The following is a 21445-nucleotide window of genomic DNA, read 5'->3' on the forward strand; positions in this document are numbered from 1 at the left end:
ACCCAACAAAACAGAGTATGAAATAAAGAGAGCTAAAATATGATGTATCAGAGCATAAACTAGTAAAACAGAATGAAACAAGACAATGCACATAACACCATAGTTTTCATGAGTGGAAAACCCTCTTGGGGTAGAAAAACCACTCGGAAGATCCCTTATATTAATTCAAAAAGAGCACCAACTCAGTTCACAAGTTTTAGAAACCACAAGGCCTCAAGGAGCACCAACCCCTCTTCTTATCAATAAATATTTCAACTCGAGCTACAGCCACTGGTGATTTTATGCATGCATTTAAATCTTACAGTCACAAAACCATCAGGGATTGGAGCGAGAATATTTTACCAGTTTGTACATATGAAAAAAAAATTTGCAACAATATTCTTCAAGGATAAAATCAACACTATCCAATCTCTGAACAATATAGTTTCAAATCAATAAAGCCTCATATACTCTGTAACAAAAAACAGAGTATTGATTCTCAAGAAACCCCTCGACTATCTCTGGTAAACTACAACACTTCTTTTTACAAATGCTATCACTTTATTCACACTCTTCTCACTGTATTTCTCTGTTTTTCCTCACTTCAACTGTTCTGAAAACAAACTATTTTATACCCAAACAAAACACCACATTTTCTTTTCGAATAACCCTCGTATAGGGTTACAAATAACTTACAGGATTTGTAAACTGAAAAATCAAATAACTGTTTTTAACTGTGCAACGGAAACTGAAGATGTTTGATTTCCCAGTCATGAAAAACAAAAATAAAGCATGAACATTTCCTTATTTTCATTTTGCATAACTGAAAAAGACTTGATTCGAACAAAAAAAAATCTGAATCTTTTAAATCATGTGATCAAGAAACATACCTGTTAAACGCAAACTAATCAAACAAACTAACCAGTCAACCGTTAAGCTCTCGGTTAAAACCATTTTTTTTTTGCTTCATTCTCTGTAACTGAACAAACTAATTCGAGCTCTGTAGCTCCAGCAGCGCTGCGACTCTCATGGCGTTAGGGTTTGATGGACTCCAAACAAGTTCAAAAACCAAATGAAACACAAAAACATCTTCCAAAAAAAACTTTTAACTTGTCCGACACAAGGAGTATCCTGAGGAATATGCCCTTTAATCCGTAGACATATTAAATCAAAGATGTCATTAAATTAATGCAAAAACAGAGCTGTTCACTTATCCGTGTCACCAGCATGGCTCAAAAGTAAGATGTTTTAAACACATAACACGTCAGCCAAGTCAATATGTCCGTGTCACTAAACTGGCCCATGAGAAGGATATAACCACATGCTTATTAAAAATATGTAACTTAACCAACACAACATCCTCTTTTTTTACTTTCTTGTCATCGAGGACAAAAGTACCAAACTTAACCAACACAACATCCTCTTTTTTACTTTCTTGTCATCGAGGACAAAAGTACCAAAGAGCAACAAACTCCCCCTTTGTCCTTGATGGCAAAAAAGAAAAAAAACTTAAACAATCATTGCCACGAAATATGTCATCATCTGAAAGGACCAAAATCAATGCAAGAAATTCCACTGTCAACAAATGCAATATATACAATCAACACTGAACCTTGTCATATGCAAACCTGTAAGGAAAAACAACATCCTCTGAACCTGCAATTCTGTAAAGAATAAATACTGTCAGAATAATGAACTCCCAATCTGATCTGAATCAAACAAGAATACCAAACTGAAATACCCAAATAAAAATACCTATGCCACTGTAATGAAATTCCAATGCCTGAAAAGTCAATTGTCACTGTAATATCACTGTAATGCCAATGCCAATGAAATGCCAATAAAATGCCAAGTCTGTAATGCCAATGCCAATGCCAATGAAATGCCAAGTCTGAAAAGTCTGTAATGCCAATCAAAAATGAATACCAATATGTGAAATGCCAATATCTGTGAAATGCCAATATCCAATGTCACTGTCAAAAATGAAATACCAAAATCACAAATACCAATCTGTCACTGTTCACTGTTGCACTGAATACCAATATGAAACTGAATACCAATTTCTCCCCCTTTTTTTTACTTTTTTTACAACACAAGGACAAAAGGAAAGAAAAAATCAACAGAGCAACACTCCCCCTCAAAGTATGCTTTAGGTGAAGACAAGAGCAGATTGAGAAAATACTCCCAATCTATCCCTTAACCGTTCAAAGACTTCTTTAGACAAGGCTTTTGTAAAAATATCAGCAACTTGGGCTTGTGAAGGAACAAACACTAATTGAAACTCATTAGCCAACACCTGATCTCGTAAAAAATGGAGTTTAATGGCAACTTGTTTAGTACGAGAGTGCATAATAGGATTGTTTGAAAGATCAATTGCACTAGTATTGTCACAATAGATTGAAATGGGCTTAATAGTAGAAATGCCTATATCAGTAATTTGATGAGACATCCATATCACTTGTGTGCAACATGCAGTGGCTGCTATATATTCTAACTCTGCGGTGGACAGAGTGACACAATCTTGCTTTTTACTGTGCCAAGCAACAAGACAATCACCAAGAAAGAAGGCAGCTCCACTGGTGCTTTTACGATCATCTAGACAACCGGCCCAATCAGAATCAGTGAAGCCAACAAGAGTGAAGTCATTATTACGGGGATACCAAAGACCATAATCTAGTGTGCCTTGAACATATCTAAAGATTCGTTTTACAACATTCAAATGAGATTGTTTAGGTGCAGATTGAAAGCGAGAGACTAGACATACTGCAAACATTAAATCTGGTCGAGATGCAGTTAAATATAATAGACTTCCTATCATTGACCTGTACTCAGATTGATTTACTGCAGGTGAGTCATCAGATTTGGTCAATTTACAGCCTGTTTCCATTGGAGTGCTGACTGGTTTACAATCTGCCATATTAAATTTTCTAATCATCTCTTTGGCATATTTGGTTTGTGACAAGAAGATACCTTGCTGAAGTTGTAACACTTGAAGACCAAGAAAGAAATTCAGTTCCCCAAACATAGACATTTCAAACTCAGATTCCATGATTTTAGAGAACTTTTTGGATAAAGAGTCATTATTACAGCCAAAAATGATATCATCTAAATATATCACAACCACTAGGACATCATTACCTTCGAGTTTAACATATAAGTTGCTATCTACAGCACCTCTAGTGAATCCATTTGTTCTAAGATGATTATCCAGTCTAGAGTACCAAGCTCTTGGAGCCTGTTTAAGACCATAGAGTGCTTTCTTTAATCTGTAGACACAATCAGATTTGCCTACAACTTCAAAACCTTCCGGCTGTTCCATATAAACTTCTTCATCAAGATAACCATTCAGAAAGGCAGTTTTGACATCCATCTGATAAACTTTAAATTTTTTATAGCAAGAGTATGCAAGAAAAATTCTGATTGATTCTAATCTAGCTACTAGTGCGAATGTTTCTCCAAAATCTATTCCTTCCCGCTGAGCATAACCTTTACAAACAAAATGAGCTTTATTTCTAACAACCTTCCCAGATTCATCAAGCTTATTTCTAAAGATCCATTTGCCTCCTATCACATTCTTATCATCTGGCCTAGGTACTAATTCCCAAGTTTGGTTTTTCTCTATTTGACTGATTTCATCTTTCATTGCATTTAACCAACATTCATTAGATAAAGCATCAGAAACATTTTTGGGTTCGAAATCAGTTACCAAACAAAAATGTTCAGCCAGTTGAGCTTGTTCAGTTGTTTTTGCCCTTCTTCTAGTCAAAATACCGGCATCTATATTGCCAATAACTTGACTTTGAGGATGTCTCTTTGTTATAACTTTTGAGGGTGTATAATGGAGAATACCTGTCTCTGCATTTGAATTCTCTGTATTTTCTTCATCAGAACTTGATGAACATATTTCATTTTTCTTTTCTGTTTCTGCAGGTTTAGGAACCTTTGTTAAAGTAATTTCCTCTTCCTCAATATCCTGCAAATCATTACTTAACAAAAATTGTTCATCAAACCTTACATTTATTGTTTCAACAATTTTATTCAGTCTATTATTGAAACATCTATAGGCTTTGCTATGAGTAGAGTATCCAAGAAAGATACCCTCATCAGTTTTAGCCTCAAAATTTCCTAGATTTTCTTCATCTCTTTTTAGATAACATTTGGCACCAAAAATTTTGAAATATTTGATAGAAGTAGCTTTTCCATACCAAAGTTCATAAGGAGTAAAGGTAGATTTTACCCTGATTTGTACACGATTCAAAATGTAAACAGCTGTGTGTACAGCTTCTTTCCAATACCTGTCTGGTAGATTTGCCTCATTAAGCATTGTGCGAGCCATTTCTTTGACTGTTCTATTTTTTCTCTCAACTACTCCATTTTGTTGAGGTGTACAAGTAGCAGCATATTGTCTCTTAATACCATGTCTTTCACAATAATCAATGAATTCTTGTGAAGTGAATTCACCACCCTTGTCTGATCTTAAGCATTTCAATTTTAGATCAGATTCTCGTTCAACCATTTTTCTGAAAATCTTAAATCTATCAAATGCTTCGGATTTGTGTTTAAGGAAAGTGACCCATACCATTCTGGTATAGTCATCAACAAAAAGCATAAAATATTTTTCACCATTTATTGACTGTGTCCTTGTAGGACCACATAAGTCTGTGTGTACAAGCTGTAATGGTCTAGTAGAAGAATGTTCTTTAGATTTGAAAGACACTTTTGTTTGCTTTCCTTTCAAACACACTTTACAAATTGAATTGAATGGTTTATTCAAAATAGGCAAACCTCTAACATTCTGATTTTTACTGATTCTAACCAGATTGTCAAAATTTATATGTCCTAGGTGTTTATGCCATAACCAATTTTCTTCTATTTGACCCATAAGACAAATGCCTTCATTATTCTCATAGTCAGTGGAATCAAGCAGACTGTAGACATTGCCAATTGTTCTCAAACCAGCAGCAAGAGTTTTACCAGATTTATTTTTGATAGTACAATCTTGAGAGCTAAAAAATACACTGTAACCACTATCACAAATTTGACTGACACTCAATAAATTGTGCTTTAACCCTTCAACAAAGTACACATCATGAATAGGAGTATCATCATTTAGCAATAATGTACCTTTACCTCGTACATAAGCTCCTGAATTATCCCCAAAGCGTACAAAGCCACCATTAAAGTCTTCAAGATGCAGAAATTTAGTTCTATCTCCTGTCATATGGTGTGAATAGCCACTGTCCAACACCCATAAAGATTTCTTATTTGAGAAAAGTGCAGTTTGTACTATCATTGATTGCTCAATACCAGATACAAACTTAGGTTTCCATATTTTATTAGGACTTGCCTTTGTTTTGCACTGTATAGTAGTATGCCCAAAAGTGTTACACTTATTACACTTTACTGTGTTTGGAAAGTCATATCCTTGATTGTAACCAAACAAAGGAGATCTTTGTTGCAGAAATCTGCAAGTATTAACCTTATGACCAAACCTATTGCAATAGAAACAGTATCCATGAAAAAAACCAAACCTAAAAGGTTTTGTTCTGTTATAAGTCTGAAATGATTTTCTAGTTTCAGGCTGTCTTGATGACTCAGCTTTATCAAACCCTAAACTAGCCAAATCTTTATGCAACTTTTGCTTGCTCAAGATATCATTTAGATGTATTGTACTTTCATACTGTTCAATTTTTTTTTGAAGTTTTGTGGACTGTTGTTCTAATGTTTCAATTTTCTTTTCTCTTTCTTCAAGAAGGGACTTCAAGTTTGAAGTCACTAAATTTGCATCATTCAACTCGACTTGTAAAATCCGATTTGAATTTTCATGTGAAGCTACAAGTTTCTTTAACCTCTTTATTTCTTTTAAAGCACAAAGCAATTCTCCTTCAAGATCAATTTCTCCTTGATCTAAATCTTCAAATTCATTTTTTTTGCTAGTTACATCTTCTAATTCTGCCATAAATAGAGTTTCATCACCTTCACAAGGTGAATCATCTGACTCATTTCCAGAGTCTTCTTTTGTAAAAAGACTCTTCTTTTTCTTGAAGGTATTAAATCTCCTTTTAGGATTCCACATTTTCTTTTTGTAGAATTTTTCTGGTTTTTCCTCTTCACTGTTTTGATCACTTAGAGGACATTGAGCAGCAAAGTGTCCAGCTTTGCCACAATTAAAGCACTTAAAAGGTAATTTGCCCTTATATTTCTTTTTTAGTTTTCTAACAAAAAGGGCTTCTATAGCATCTGAAAGTTCAGATTCACTATCAAGTTCTTCTTTCTTTTCTACTTTAAAAGCTGTTTCTTTTGAAGAAGAAGGATTATTACCTATCCTCATCTCATAGGCAGTAAGAATGCTTTGAAGGTTATCAAGTGTCATGGTAGAAAAACTTTTCTTTTCTTCTAAGGTTGAAACCTTAGTTTCAAACTTGGGTAACAAGGTTCTAATCACTTTATTGACAACTTCCTTTTCTTCAACCTCTTCACCAAGACCCTTTCTCGAATTTACTATTTCACCAACTCTAAGAAAATAGCTTGCTACTGTTTCATCTTCTTTCATCTTTAAAGATTCAAACTGATTTTTGAGTGTAAGAATTTTAGACTCCTTAACCTTAGCATCCCCTTGATAAATGGTTTCAAGTTTTTTCAAAATATCATAAGCAGAAGAACAATGCATGACTTTAACAAAAACATCTTTAGTGAGACCACATAAGAGAGCATGCTTAGCTCTGGCATTTAACTCATACTTGGTTTTATCATCAGGATCAGTAGGAATAATGGAAGGAACTGTATATTTTGTGATCACAATATTCCACACATTAAGATCAACTGAAATGAGATAAGTTTCCATCCTAATATTCCAGAACACATAATCAGTTCCATCAAAAAGAGGAGCTCTTGAAAGTGAAGCACCTTCCTGAGTTTGAGCCATAAAAAAAACTTCCAAGTAACCAGGAACAATCCCTAGGACAGACCTATATGAGGGACCCTATGCTCTGATACCACTTGTTGGAAGTGGAAACACTTTGAGAGGGGGGGGGTGAATCAGAGTGTGACAAATTTTAACAAGATATACTTTTATGAACCTGACAATTTTAATTCACAGTATGCACAGATGACTGAGACTTAACACCTTGATGAAATACATTAATGAAAAATGAAATATATCATAGAAACAACTAAAACACTTGATTCAGACTTTGTAAAAATGGTATTAAATCTTTTACACAAACTTGAAACATCTAAATGAGTACTTCAAATATTGCATTACATAAACCCAACAAAACAGAGTATGAAATAAAGAGAGCTAAAATATGATGTATCAGAGCATAAACTAGTAAAACAGAATGAAACAAGACAATGCACATAACACCATAGTTTTCATGAGTGGAAAACCCTCTTGGGGTAGAAAAACCACTCGGAAGATCCCTTATATTAATTCAAAAAGAGCACCAACTCAGTTCACAAGTTTTAGAAACCACAAGGCCTCAAGGAGCACCAACCCCTCTTCTTATCAATAAATATTTCAACTCGAGCTACAGCCACTGGTGATTTTATGCATGCATTTAAATCTTGCAGTCACAAAACCATCAGGGATTGGAGTGAGAATATTTTACCAGTTTGTACATATGAAAAAAATTTTTGCAACAATATTCTTCAAGGATAAAATCAACACTATCCAATCTCTGAACAATATAGTTTCAAATCAATAAAGCCTCATATACTCTGTAACAAAAAACAGAGTATTGATTCTCAAGAAACCCCTCGACTATCTCTGGTAAACTACAACACTTCTTTTTACAAATGCTATCACTTTATTCACACTCTTCTCGCTGTATTTCTCTGTTTTTCCTCACTTCAACTGTTCTGAAAACAAACTGTTTTATACCCAAACAAAACACCACATTTTCTTTTCGAATAACCCTCGTATAGGGTTACAAATAACTTACAGGATTTGTAAACTGAAAAATCAAATAACTATTTTTAACTGTGCAACGGAAACTGAAGATGTTTGATTTCCCAGTCATGAAAAACAAAAATAAAGCATGAACATTTCCTTATTTTCATTTTGCATAACTGAAAAAGACTTGATTCGAACAAAAAAAAATCTGAATCTTTTAAATCATGTGATCAAGAAACATACCTGTTAAACGCAAACTAATCAAACAAACTAACCAGTCAACTGTTAAGCTCTCGGTTAAAACCATTTTTTTTTTGCTTCATTCTCTGTAACTGAACAAACTGATTCGAGCTCTGTAGCTCCAGCAGCGCTGCGACTCTCATGGCGTTAGGGTTTGACGGACTCCAAACAAGTTCAAAAACCAAATGAAACACAAAAACATCTTCCAAAAAAAACTTTTAACTTGTTCGACACAAGGAGTATCCTGAGGAATATGCCCTTTAATCCGTAGACATATTAAATCAAAGATGTCATTAAATTAATGCAAAAACAGAGCTGTTCACTTATCCGTGTCACCAACATGGCTTGAAAGTAAGATGTTTTAAACACATAACACGTCAGCCAAGTCAATATGTCCGTGTCACTAAACTGGCCCATGAGAAGGATATAACCACATGCTTATTAAAAATATGTAACTTAACCAACACAACATCCTCTTTTTTTACTTTCTTGTCATCGAGGACAAAAGTACCAAACTTAACCAACACAACATCCTCTTTTTTACTTTCTTGTCATCGAGGACAAAAGTACCAAAGAGCAACAATATGATGATTGAGCCAAAATAAAGTATAATAGAAAATTGAAGGTGAAGAAGGTTTCATTCAGAATAGAGTGAACAACCTTTTAGTTTTAAAATTATCACGAACATGTCCAGGCAAATATTGCGAGCAATTGGGTTCCTTTCCATCCGATTGTTACGGCAGATCCATTAGCCTCAAGAGTATAATATTCTCCATGAGGAAATTCTTTCAGCAATATTCTGGCCTGGTACCAAGCTGGATAGCTGAAGCTGATCTCCTTCAATCCCTTGTGATTAAAAAGACATCTCCACACATCAGTTCCAACATATCTTACCCACCTATCCTTCCTCTCACAAGCTATCAGATTTCTTATCGTTTTCCCACTAAATACTTCTTCATACATGACTCTACAAGTATCAAGCCTATCAGGAAATATCACATCCAAGCAGTCAAACCAAGTGTTGCAATAGAAAAGAACCTCAATGAAGCGGTTCTCAAAACATCTTGAGTTGTGCTCACCTTCAACTTCAATGTTCACCATTATCCGGGGCCTTAATCTCACAATAACATCTAGCAAATTATCCAAAACATTTTGGTCATATAACAGACTTTTGAAAACTTAAGGAGTATAGATGACAACAACCTCACCATGTTTGACATTGAATAAACCTTCATGAATATCTTCCATACTTGAAATCTCCACTATCCTATAGAAAAATGGAATCGCCAGAGCCTCAATGAACTCGTCAAGTCTTCTTCCACTATCTATCAGTTCTTCTCCCTTCATTCCTACTAATGTGATCCTAAGAGTGTCAACCAGATGGGAAGGATGTCTTAGGGCAAGACTCTGCATCAACCCTGACCATTGGACACCAGTTCGAATCTCCAGATCTATCACATGAATTCCGCTTGCATTTTCCACACTCTTTATCATTGCCTACACAAACGTGAGTTGCATTAGTCTCACATACAGGAGAATTTTGTTAAATTTTATGCAAAGCAAAAATACAGATCTAGCTAGGAAAGAGAAAAAAAAAACTTGCAGGAGAAATCAAAATAAAGAACAGAGAAAAATAAACTCTATTAATTCATTACTACAAATCTGTATGATTACAAATGATATATAGATCACAGGAGAAAAAATTATGCATGAGATGCATGAATTTTTTGAAGATGTAGATCAGTTAAACTGAAATAATGAGGTATAGATTGAGTTTAAAACTCTTTAATTAGCTTACATTCACAATGCATATGCAACGCCTGTTCTCCATAAATCATGGGCAGAACATAAAGTTAACTGTGCGCTAACACTACCCCTTAAGTCTAACTAAGGAGGGATATGGGTCCAGGTAACAAAACCTGATCAGAAACCCAATTACAAAGAAGAAAGGAGAAAACCTAATTGAGAAAAACTCCTAACCATTATTCTAACTATAGAAGAAAGTTGCAAATTGCAAGTTTGCATCCACACTGCAACATGATTGTACAAAATCATAGAAACCACTGCATGAGTACCTCTGGGATACTTTGAAAATGCAGTTGTACATATTCTGCATTGCTCAAATGGATGAACAGATAGGTACAAGGTCTTTGAATACAAAAACGGATATCTGAAGAAGATATGAATCTGCAGAAATGTGCTCCAAGCTAAAGAACTACTAAGATGACCTCCGATTGGGATGATGCCATTGTATATCCATTGCTCAATAATGTCCTGCTAAAAAGAAACTCTGGAAGCACTTAGAGACGTGACTCAGGAATCTCATGTAGTCAGGAACCCTACTAGAAAGAATCTCTAGAAGCAAACAGAGTTGCAACATTGGAATCTCATGTAGACAAGAATTTAGAACAAAAGAATACTTTTGACTATCAATTGGAGGAAGAGTGTGTAGCAACTTTAATCTTCTATTTTATTCAGGAAACTTATTGGAAGAAACCTATACTAAATGCATTAAGCAAAAACCCCATAGAACCTTTATAAAAGTTCAATTTTTTTTTTTACAAAGCCCCAAATTTTCCAGATCTTCGTCATGTGGTGCTTGCAAAGCACGTACAAGTTTTAAAGAATCAAAATAGGGAAAAAAAACAAGGAGCATGCAAAAATGAGGGGAAGAATATGCAAACATTTAGAAATAGAGATCTACATCAGCTTCCATGGTAATGCTAATCTTCATAAATCTGTTAATCCTTCTTCCTAACAATCTAGCTCTGATACCATGTTAGTATCATTAAATTTTCTGCAAAGCAAAAATACAGATCTAGGTAGGAAAGAACGCATGTTCTCCATAAATCATGGGCAGAACAGAAAGTTAACTGTGCGCTAACAAATTTTATTAGAAAAGGCGACCAGGCCATTTGATTGGGTTTTACTATAACAACCGTCGACTTTGTTGGTATGATTAAGAGCTGGTTTTAGATGGCGTTCCATTCTATCCTGGAGCGCCCTGGAGAAATAATAGCAGAGCCTCTGTATAGGGCTTCCCCACTGCGAAGAGAATGTGAGACACCTCATCAACAGCCTGGCTGCTTGATCATATTGCTTCTTCCTCGTCATCTCCGCAGAGGTGAACAGCAGATGAACCAATTCTAGACTCTGCTGGTCTTCTTTCACGTAAGAGTCTAACCTTCCATAATCAAAGCCTCTTATGTAACACGTACCCGCCAATTTTATGATTTCTTGCGCCGACATATTTGAGGGTATATTGCCATCTAATTTACAGGGCGGCTTTGGAAAATCATACTGTGGCAATGAACATGGCATATTTTGATAACCAGACGATGCAGAGCTCTCAGCCATGGTTGCCTTCGCGACAGAAACTGTCTTCTCCTCGTTCAGAAAGTAATTCAGGGTAGGATATCACGGAAATCAAGGAATTTAATCACTTTTCCCTGTGAAAACTTGCTATCATTTAGATATAAATCCAAAAGAGAGGTAAAAAAGTTCGTGGGTAAACGAGATGCAGAAGAGGCGGCAGGCATCTAGGAATTGTCATTGCTTCAATCCATACAAATAGCAGGGTACAATTCTTTATTAAGATATATTAAAGTGATTTTCACTCACTGCTGTCAATTTATTATTTATTAGATTTTTTTTATATTTTTTAAGTGCACTTAATGAAATAAGAGAATCTGTACAGCCCATCAAATATCTTTGATGGTGTTCCAATTGTATTTAAGTATTGTTGTAAATAATATAAAAATTAATGAGTATTTTATTATATAAGAAGACAATTTAGTGATAGATTATTAAAAAGTTTATATACTTATTTTGATATATATATATATATTTAATATATAATTTTAACAATAAGTCATGTTTCAATATTCGAATGGTATGTTTGAGTGAATAATTTTTGAATGTGACAAGCATCAAAGAATTCTTATCTTTTCAATTCATACAAACAGAAAAGTACAATGCTTCATTAAAATATCTTTATTATTTTGACCCATTTATTGTCCAATCATCATTTATTAGTGTTAGGATTATTTGTTGAAAAGCACTGAGATAAAAGAAATTGTAAGAACCATGAAATACTTTATTTATCAAACATACATTTGACATTGATATAACATAAATCCCTAATGGGAATGTGGTACAAGTGGGCTTGCATGTCTCTTACACTTTGATGCCCATGTTTGCATGTTGTGCATGTTAACCATCAAAATCGCTGATAAGTTATGAAGCACTCAAGATTGACACACTTTTCTTGGCTATGCCTTCAACACCCATCAAAAGGTGATGTGAATAATTATTATTTATAACTATGTTTATAGATAGTCCACTAGGTGAGTCGTATGGTTTGAGAGGTGGTTTTTTGCCTTTTGTTCTAATAATCTCTACTAGTTTTCTCACACTAGCTCTTCAATAAATTGAGGACCTAGATTTGTGGAATGCATCATTCATTAAAAGGAATAGAGTTCTATCACATTCAAACATAAAATGAGTAAGGGAAGTGAATGTATTGTAATGTTGATATTGAATATTATATGGGATTGGCCTCTCTTCTTGGTAGATTTTTTTTGCACAATGGTTTCTCGAAGTAAATTATGTATTATGATACGTTCTTATATTGCTAATTCATGTCATTAATATTTTTTTAATAAAGTAGGTAGAGAAGGGCCCCAACCCAGTATAGAACCAATAGAGAACAACAAAACAACTCATTTTCTTTTAAGACAAAATTTAGAGTTATTTGAAAATTAACCAGAATAAAACACACCCAAGCTAATCTAAACCAAAAGAAAATTGAAATAAGCTATTGAAGATCACACTTGGGAACTAGGGAGTGGGACCAATGGGACAATCTAAGTTTTTTGGGTTGAAAGGAAATGACTTCCTTTATTGCAGTAAGCTATAGTCCAATTAAAAATATCTTTTTTCCAAAACATTAAAAGGAGCACTATTGGAGGAGACATCAAAGGTAGCTAAAGAATCTACCAAGCAGGCTACCGCTAGAGGAAGGGAAAGTTGATAGTCCAAAGATAGAGAGTTAGGAACCATGGACATGCTAAACACACAAGATTACTGACAAGGGGGGTGAATCAGTACTTAAACAATTTTATTAATTTCATAAGCAATTATCTAATTGCAAGAAGAGAAACACAGAAACACACATCCATAATAGTAGATTTACGTGAAAATATCAACAAGGGAAAACCATGGTGAGAAAGATACTAGGATCTACTATCCAAATCAATCCTCACAATAATATAAATAGGAGAACAACATTGCTTTAGGGCTACAAACAATGAAGAAACAACTTCTTGAATTACAATTTTGTTTTAGAGAAAAAACTTAGGGAAGCACACACTCCCTAAAATATAATTTTAGTACAAAAGGAATGGTTGATTTTGATGGCTCTATTCCACTGGCCAGTCAACGATATTATATTCACTTCATCATTGGCTTCTTTCAACAAATTACATTCAGCATTCCCATCTTCACATTAAACAACCACACACTAAATCAAGCTTAATATTCTATATATACATCCTCCACAGTCATCAAAACATCAAGGTTAGCTCCATGATAACATGTGGATGAAGCATATATTGACTTTACCAATCAAACACATGAAATAACCCTCTGCAAGTTTAAAAGACATGAATTAGGTCATTTGTAAATGAAATGTGTAGTGTATTGCCAGTTGGCCACAAAGAACATATGTCAATAGAGATAACATATTGTAGCTCAAAACAAGAATAAACCAAGTCCAAAAACATCTCAATGCAACCTCTCAAAGTAGTGTCAACATAAAGAAACATGGTTCGAATAGAAAAACTATGTCGTGTCTTCTCATTAACCATTAGTCACTCAAAGAAACATTATTAGACAACATGTGGTATTGAAAACATGGATAAACTTCATGTGCATCAAACCTTGAGAATTTATGAGACATGTGGAGACTCCACATTGTCTCATACAATAGAAATACACAGCCTTTTATTGGCACAAGAACATAACCACTTGTATAGATCAAAACAATGAATACTAGTTCAATTATTTCCCTTTGACATTATGAAAACTAAACTTCTAGTTGACCGAATCATCTGGAACCTGATTATAACTTATACATTAAACATCCTTGATCATAGTTCTCAAAATTTCTTGACCATGGCATTCAGTATGGCAAAATGTGGAGCATTCCTAGCTTGTTCTTTGAGACCCTGTACTTTGCCATGCACAGTTTACTACATAGTCATTGTCTACTACATAGTCATTTCTAACTTTCTCTGTGGAAAGAATTTTGACTTGAAACTTTGTATATGACATATTTTTATCTCTACAAACTTAACTTCTTAAACACAGATAATATCTTTCTATGTGAAAGAATATAGACCAAATTATTTTGTCTCTGCCACAGGTGATAAACTATTAATTCATTAGATAACAATTTTGCAACTTACTATTGTGTATCACAAAAAACAGATAGTAGATCATTGTAAATCACTTTAGATATGTGTACTCACTATGACATCTTTCTCTAACATCAAAATTGACTATATATAATATAGAACTCATCAAAACATTGATTCATCAAAGAGATTGATGCATAATATGAACTTTAAAAGATAAGGTACAAGTGTGTGTAGTTAATATTTACTCCTTTTCTTCCACATCACCACAATGCTAAATCATTGTCTTCCTCATTATTGCAAGGTTGAACTGCACTATGATAACATGTCAATACCATAAATTTACACTAGTATCCCCCTTAGTCATACAAGTGTATTTGTTTAGATGCATAATGGGTTGAAATCAATGACAACATACTACTCCAAATTTGTAACAATATACCCCTTTGTCATTGATGGAAACACTAATCACAAAATGTCTTCTCTCCCCCTTTGAAATTAAGACAAACCATAAGGGGTCTTAATTTCAATCTGCAACAAAAAATGCTCCTCTTAATAGTATCAATTCCCTACTTTCCCCCCTTGATAGGTAGACTTGGTTATCTCAAAAAATGATGTAGCAATTTTTTTTTAACACTAGTGATATGCACATAGTGCCTTGATAGAAACCAAGATGGCACTACTTAACTTACTCTTATTATTTCCATATCTATATGATAACAAAATTATCCCATTTGCTGCAACAATAATCCTTCTAATTAATTCAGAGGTAGAATGTTCTTTATATTACCTTTAACTAGGCAAGACTAGTATCCTAGTGTACCTTCGCAAAGGATAAGATGTGTATTGGACATTTATCTTGAACATATAATTTTTCATCTTCTTCCTCTATAGTAGGCACCTTAATCTCTTGATCAACATTTTCCAATTCAGACAAAATAATAGTTATAGATGGTAACCTCAAACTCACAAGTTCCCTAAGATTACTAATTTGTCCTTTGAGTTGTTCCTTTTGGTTTGTAAGTTGCTTCAACTAAGAGTATATATTTTATATTTGTACCCTTGTAGCACCATCCTTATCCTTTACAAAATCCTAAATATTGCCCATTTGAACTATTTGTGACTTAGTAGAGTTAATTTGATACTTTATACTTTTTGAAGATATTGACCCCTTTCAAACAAAATTGGTATAGTGTAATGGAATCCTCTAAACATTTGTAAACACTTTTCATTTTTTTCTTGTAGTGCATTATGTGGATTAGTGGATTTGTTAGAGGCTTTAGCCTTCCTTTTATTGTTTATTTGATTTATCACATTGAATGCTTTTTTATATGTCTTATATGCTATTACCATTCCCAATTACCATTGCCAATTTCCACATGCTTTTTATTTATTAGGAGATGTTATCACTTTTTATTACAGTTGATTACTTGCATCTCTTTTATGACACAAATTAGGTGAAATCATATATATTACAAATATATTTACATGAGTTTCATTCTAGTGATACATTTTTTATAGTATGATCATTTTATGACATATAATAAATCTTCCTTACCACATATTTTATATATAATATATTTTGGCATAGCCAAATACCTTGTCATGAATTATCTTGCAAGTAAAATATTGTTTTATGCAACTAGAGTCATGATTTGCTATATTTTATTTGATTCTTAACTTTAATTATTTTTAGGTTAGATTATTTTCAAGAAAATGCTAGTTAGTGAGTATTTAAAATTTTTATAGATGGTACTAATTGCATAGATTTTCTTGACTTTCTAGGCTACCAATGTAAAACACATTATATGAAGAACTCCAAAATAATCTATATACTTTTATTATATTCATATCTTTTTGAAGATTTAATGAATATTCTATCTACATATTAATTACTTGTTTTTATACTCCATGCATCTATCTAGTTAGTTGCGATGCTAACCAAAGTGGGACAAAAATATAATAGTACAAATTGTTCTAATTAGATAAAACTGGGAGATGCTTGAATTGGTACAAAACCACCAAACAAAGACACAAAAGGGAAGAGCTCATAAGTAGTCAGACCACCAAAACCACAAAACCAAGAAAGGACAGACCCTTTTTTGAAAAAACACTTTTGATCAAAACACGAAATTGATAGGAACAAGGGTCTCGACCAATAAAATTACATAATTAGAACATAGGAGTTTAGGAAGGAACCTTGAACCATCTTCTTGAAAAAAACCTTAGTGCTAGAGCTGAAGCCCCAAAGGAAACAATCAATAAGTAATGGATTTTGAAAGGCTTCCTATAAACTTTTACTAGTAACACTAGGAAGGAGACCACAAAGAACATGAGGAGCCCATAAACCTTGTCTACATAAACTCACTAGTAAAAATCCTTGCATACAACACATCATGGACCACCTCAATAGGTCCATTAACATAAGTATCATTAACCATAATGACCCCTAAAAACATAACAACCGTGACTACCTCTATAGTCACATTGTCAACATAGCAACAAGAAAGGTATTCTTTCAGCAGACCACCATGCACACTTATGAGGAAGCACTTACTACAACCTCCCACTTCAATAGGAGTAGCTGTAATAGTGAACTTAGCATCCTTACAAGATTAAGACAACTGCTCAACATGGAAATAGACCTCAGCACAACCCTCCTCCATAGATCCATAAAAATCATTGGTCAAATATCTAAAGGGGGAAGAACATCTAAACCCTTAGCCAAAATTGAGGAAACAAAATCTGCAAAAAAAAGTAGATAACCCCCAAAGAGACCACCAAGATTCAAAAGGAAGAACAACGAAGCAAGAGGAAACCCCACACACTAAGCTTCTCCACATTAAGTGACTTCCAAAACTAAATCTGAAAAGAGCATAATAGGTAGGACACAAAGAAGAACTCCTACCATCATCTAGGGAGTAGCCATAAAATTCCATGAGGACTAAGGCCAAACCCTAGGTATCCACTGATCCACCATAGTAATTAAGTAAATGAAAGAACACCACACATCAAAACCAAGGTGAGCATTGAAACAAATTCTTGAAGAACACTTAGCCCATAGAAAACCATAACCACTACGAAAAGAAAGATGAGATCCCACACCCACAAAGGCAAACTCTATGTCAATCCCCCAATTTTGAGCAAAGCACACAATGAGTAACATCTTCCTGCACCATAGAGCAAAAAAGCCCTACATAGAAAAAACAGGGTGAACACCACTATGATCCCTTGAAGAACACTTAGCCCATGGGCATGAAGGGGTTTTCTCCCCATCCAAACTCTCCAAGGACCCATAAAACCTTGTACACAGGAAAAACCTCTTAGGAGTTGTCATGGGACACATAGGGGTCCTAGTTAACACCTTCCAACCATCAACAATGCTACACCGAGAACCACAACAAAAGATAGGAAGAGATCCAACACCCACAACAGGGGACACTATGTAACTCCCCCAAATAAAGAAAGGAACATGAAGAGGAACACCTCCCCATATTGTAGAGAAAGGAAATACATATCAGAAGCCAAAGACCCTTCCAAACTAGGAAACTCGGGAGAAGGTGGGGTCAAAGGGACCAAAATGAGAGGCCCCCAAGAGATGACACGTGAACAAATAATGCCAATTGGACAAGATCTATTAAACCCCTCCACCAAAATCCTAGAGGAGAATAGGGCAAGAACAAGAAACCAAGGCCCATCGATATTATCCTCGCCATTAGCATCTCCCTCCTGCACTTCCTTTCCAAATTCTCCTCCACCTGAAACTTTCACTCCACTCTTCCCTCTCATCTCTTCTTTCTCAAAAAAAGATTTATAATGATTGTGTAAATAGTTTATCCATACAATTTTCTCTATTTTTTGGCTTGAATTGATTAGATTTTATGTAATGACTAATCACAAGTGATAAATTTTTGTACATGAATTTAGATGATACAATCACCCTTTCATAATTTGAAAATCACTAATTTTTAGAAATTTATCTTGATCCATAAATATATTATTTATTACCCTATATCAAATCAATGCATTAAAACTAGAGGTTTCTCACTTTTGTGGTTCCAAATATCAACATTAAAATGTTAAATTCAAACTTCAAATTTTCCACATAGGAGCCAAGAGTTGACCTAGTGTATAAGTGTATTGACCTCTGTGATACATTGTTGAATTTTTAAAAAAATCATTATTTCATTTTGATACGACACTAATAAAATTGGAGAAATCTTGAAATGTAAGGGTTATCTAGGTCAAAGATCCCAAATAGGAATCAATACTTTATTATATGCTTGTCACTCACTGTATGCCTATAACATTCTTTCTTGCTATCTTTCATAATCTTTTTACATTGGCTAAATTAGATCAAAAAGGAGTATGGCTAAGGAGAACATGGCTAAAGAGAACATGATTTTAAAAATTCCCCAAAGGTGTTTGTAAACACCATTAATCCTTACCAAAGTCCTAATTTCAAATGATGAAAGCAAGCAAATTCTACTAGATAGTTTCCTATTTATTCATTCATATGAGTAAAACATCAAGTCTACGTGGCACAAGAATCGCACACTTGTGAATGTTGATTCCATGTGCGTAGATCTCAATTAAACTGAAACATAGGCAATTTTGTCAAATTTTATGATAATTATTTAAACAAACTCTTAAGTTGAAACATTTGTAAAAATTCTATTGTAGTCACTGATTATTACTCTCCTATCTCATAAAAATTATTTAACTACTGAAAATAAATTTACAGCTGAATATCAAAAAATAACACAACTGCAACTTCACTAAAAATACAGAAAGAAATAAGCAACACAAGGACACAATATTTTTGGACAATCGTCCCTGGAAAAACCCCTAAGGGAAAACCAGTTCTACAGATGGAAAATATATTAATCTTCAGCAATATAAGAATTACAAAAGAAATCCTTGTCTCTTATTGGCAGAACTCCAACAAACTCCTAATGTCTCCTGCTGATATCCTCCACTGCTATATCAATGCTATCACTGCGTGTCTTGCTAACATTGCAAGACTATTTGCTCTCATTGCAAATTCTTCTCAAGACTTCATACTTTTCAAATGACCCATGACCCCTTTTTATACTACTCTGTTGGAAAACCAACGGCCGAAATTAATTCAAACCAACGGCTGAGATTAAGACAACTCAATAACCAATAACTAATTTTGGCTATGAGGTGTCACCTAAAAAGAACCACTATTAAATAACAATTGTTTTTATCCTAACAATACTTGTTTGACAAAAACAACCATTTTCTAATTCTAGGTCAGGACGAATAGCTGTCCAAAACTACCTATAACTAATGTTGTTATTTCTGGGTAAGGACGAACAGCTATCCAAGCTACCCATAATTAACACTTCCTCTTAGCGAGGAAGCTGTTCTGCATGACACCCATCTTATCTCTAAAGAAGATGAATTCTTCCTTCCCCAATGCCTTTGTCAGAATGTCTACTACCTGCTCCTTTGTAGGTATGTAGTGTAGCTGAACAATCCCCCTCTATACACAATCCCTGATAAAGTGATACTTGATGTCTATATGTTTCGATCTATCATGAAACACGGGATTCTCAGTCAACTTAATGCAACTCTGATTGTCGCAATGTATCACTGTAGTCTCCACCTTCTGACCAAACAAGGCTACTAGCAACTTCCGAAGCCATATAGCTTCACATGTTGCCATGCTATCTGCTATGTATTTCGACTCTCTAGAACTCGGAGCCATAGACTTTTGCTTCCTACTGAACCAAGAGACAACTCCTGATCCTAGACTGAAACAACACCCTGAAGTGCTCTTCTTATATGTTGTACTGCCTGCCCAATCTGCATCAGTATAGCCCATCAACTTGATTCCTTCACCTCAAGTATATCTAATCCCATACTCAATTGTACCTCACAAATAACGCAGCACATGCTTTGCCGTTGTCCAATGTACTCCCTTTGGCTCAACCATGAACTGACTAAGAGAGTTAACTACAAATTCTATATCTAGCCTGGTATTGACCAAATACATGAGAGAACCAATCAACTACCTGTATAAGGTGGGATCTACATCCTTCTCTCTGGATGTGTCTACCTTCCTCCAATTTGTGATCATAGGTGTAGACATGGCTTTGCAATCTTCCATCTTGAACCTCTTCAAGATTTCGATGCAATATTTCCCTTGCCCAAGGAAAATATCTCCATCTGTCTATCATACCTCCATGCCTAGAAAGCAGTGCATAAGTCCCAAATCTTTCATCTCGAACTCCACTGCAAGGTCCCTCTTGCACTCCTCTATGAGCCCTAGTGAACCAGTTAGAAATAAGTCATCCACATACAGGACAAGAATAAGAATCTCACCCCCAACCACCAAGTAGTAGAGGTTAGCATCTGCCTCACTCTTCACAAAGCCCATTTCCTGCAAGTAACTATCAATGCGCTCATACCATGCTCTGGGAGCCTGCTTGAGTCCATACAAGTCTTTCTTTAATCTACACACATGGGTCTCTTTATTGTGTGCTACAAATCCCTCTGGTTGTTCTATGTATACCTCCTCTTTCAACTCACCATTGAGGAATGATGTCTTGACATCCATCTGATGGATTTGCCATCCCATTTGTGCTGAAATTGAGATTACAGCTCATATAAAAGTATACCTAGTAACTGGAGAAAATGTCTCCTCATAGTTTATTCCCTCCTTCTGAGAGAGCCCTTTTGCCACAAACCTTGCCTTGTATTTCTCGATGCTACCATCTACACTATGCTTGATCTTATAGATCCAATGTGATCCAACTACTACTCTATTAGATGATCTAGGCACTACCTCCCATACATCATTTTGCATTATTGAGTTATATTCCTCAACCATAGCATATCGCCATACCTGATGCTTTGTAGCTTCCTGATAGCTGGAAGGTTCACTATC

At 34.7% G+C, this 21445-nt stretch overlaps 1 protein-coding gene across 1 annotated transcript; it reads right to left on the bottom strand.

Moving 5' to 3' along the window:
- Positions 1-8791: 8791 nt before the first annotated feature.
- On the bottom strand, positions 8792-11470 carry LOC131857387 (DELLA protein RGA-like). The gene is made up of 3 exons (XM_059209898.1): positions 11021-11470; positions 9343-9610; positions 8792-9243 (listed from the first exon to the last, which is right to left on the bottom strand). The coding sequence occupies exons 1-3, from the start codon at positions 11468-11470 to the stop codon at positions 8792-8794; spliced, it is 1170 nt and encodes a 389-aa protein (XP_059065881.1).
- Between the last annotated feature and the right edge of the window lie 9975 nt (positions 11471-21445).

This window comes from Cryptomeria japonica, chromosome 1 (genome assembly GCF_030272615.1).
Source record: "Cryptomeria japonica chromosome 1, Sugi_1.0, whole genome shotgun sequence".
Taxonomy (NCBI): domain Eukaryota; kingdom Viridiplantae; phylum Streptophyta; class Pinopsida; order Cupressales; family Cupressaceae; genus Cryptomeria; species Cryptomeria japonica.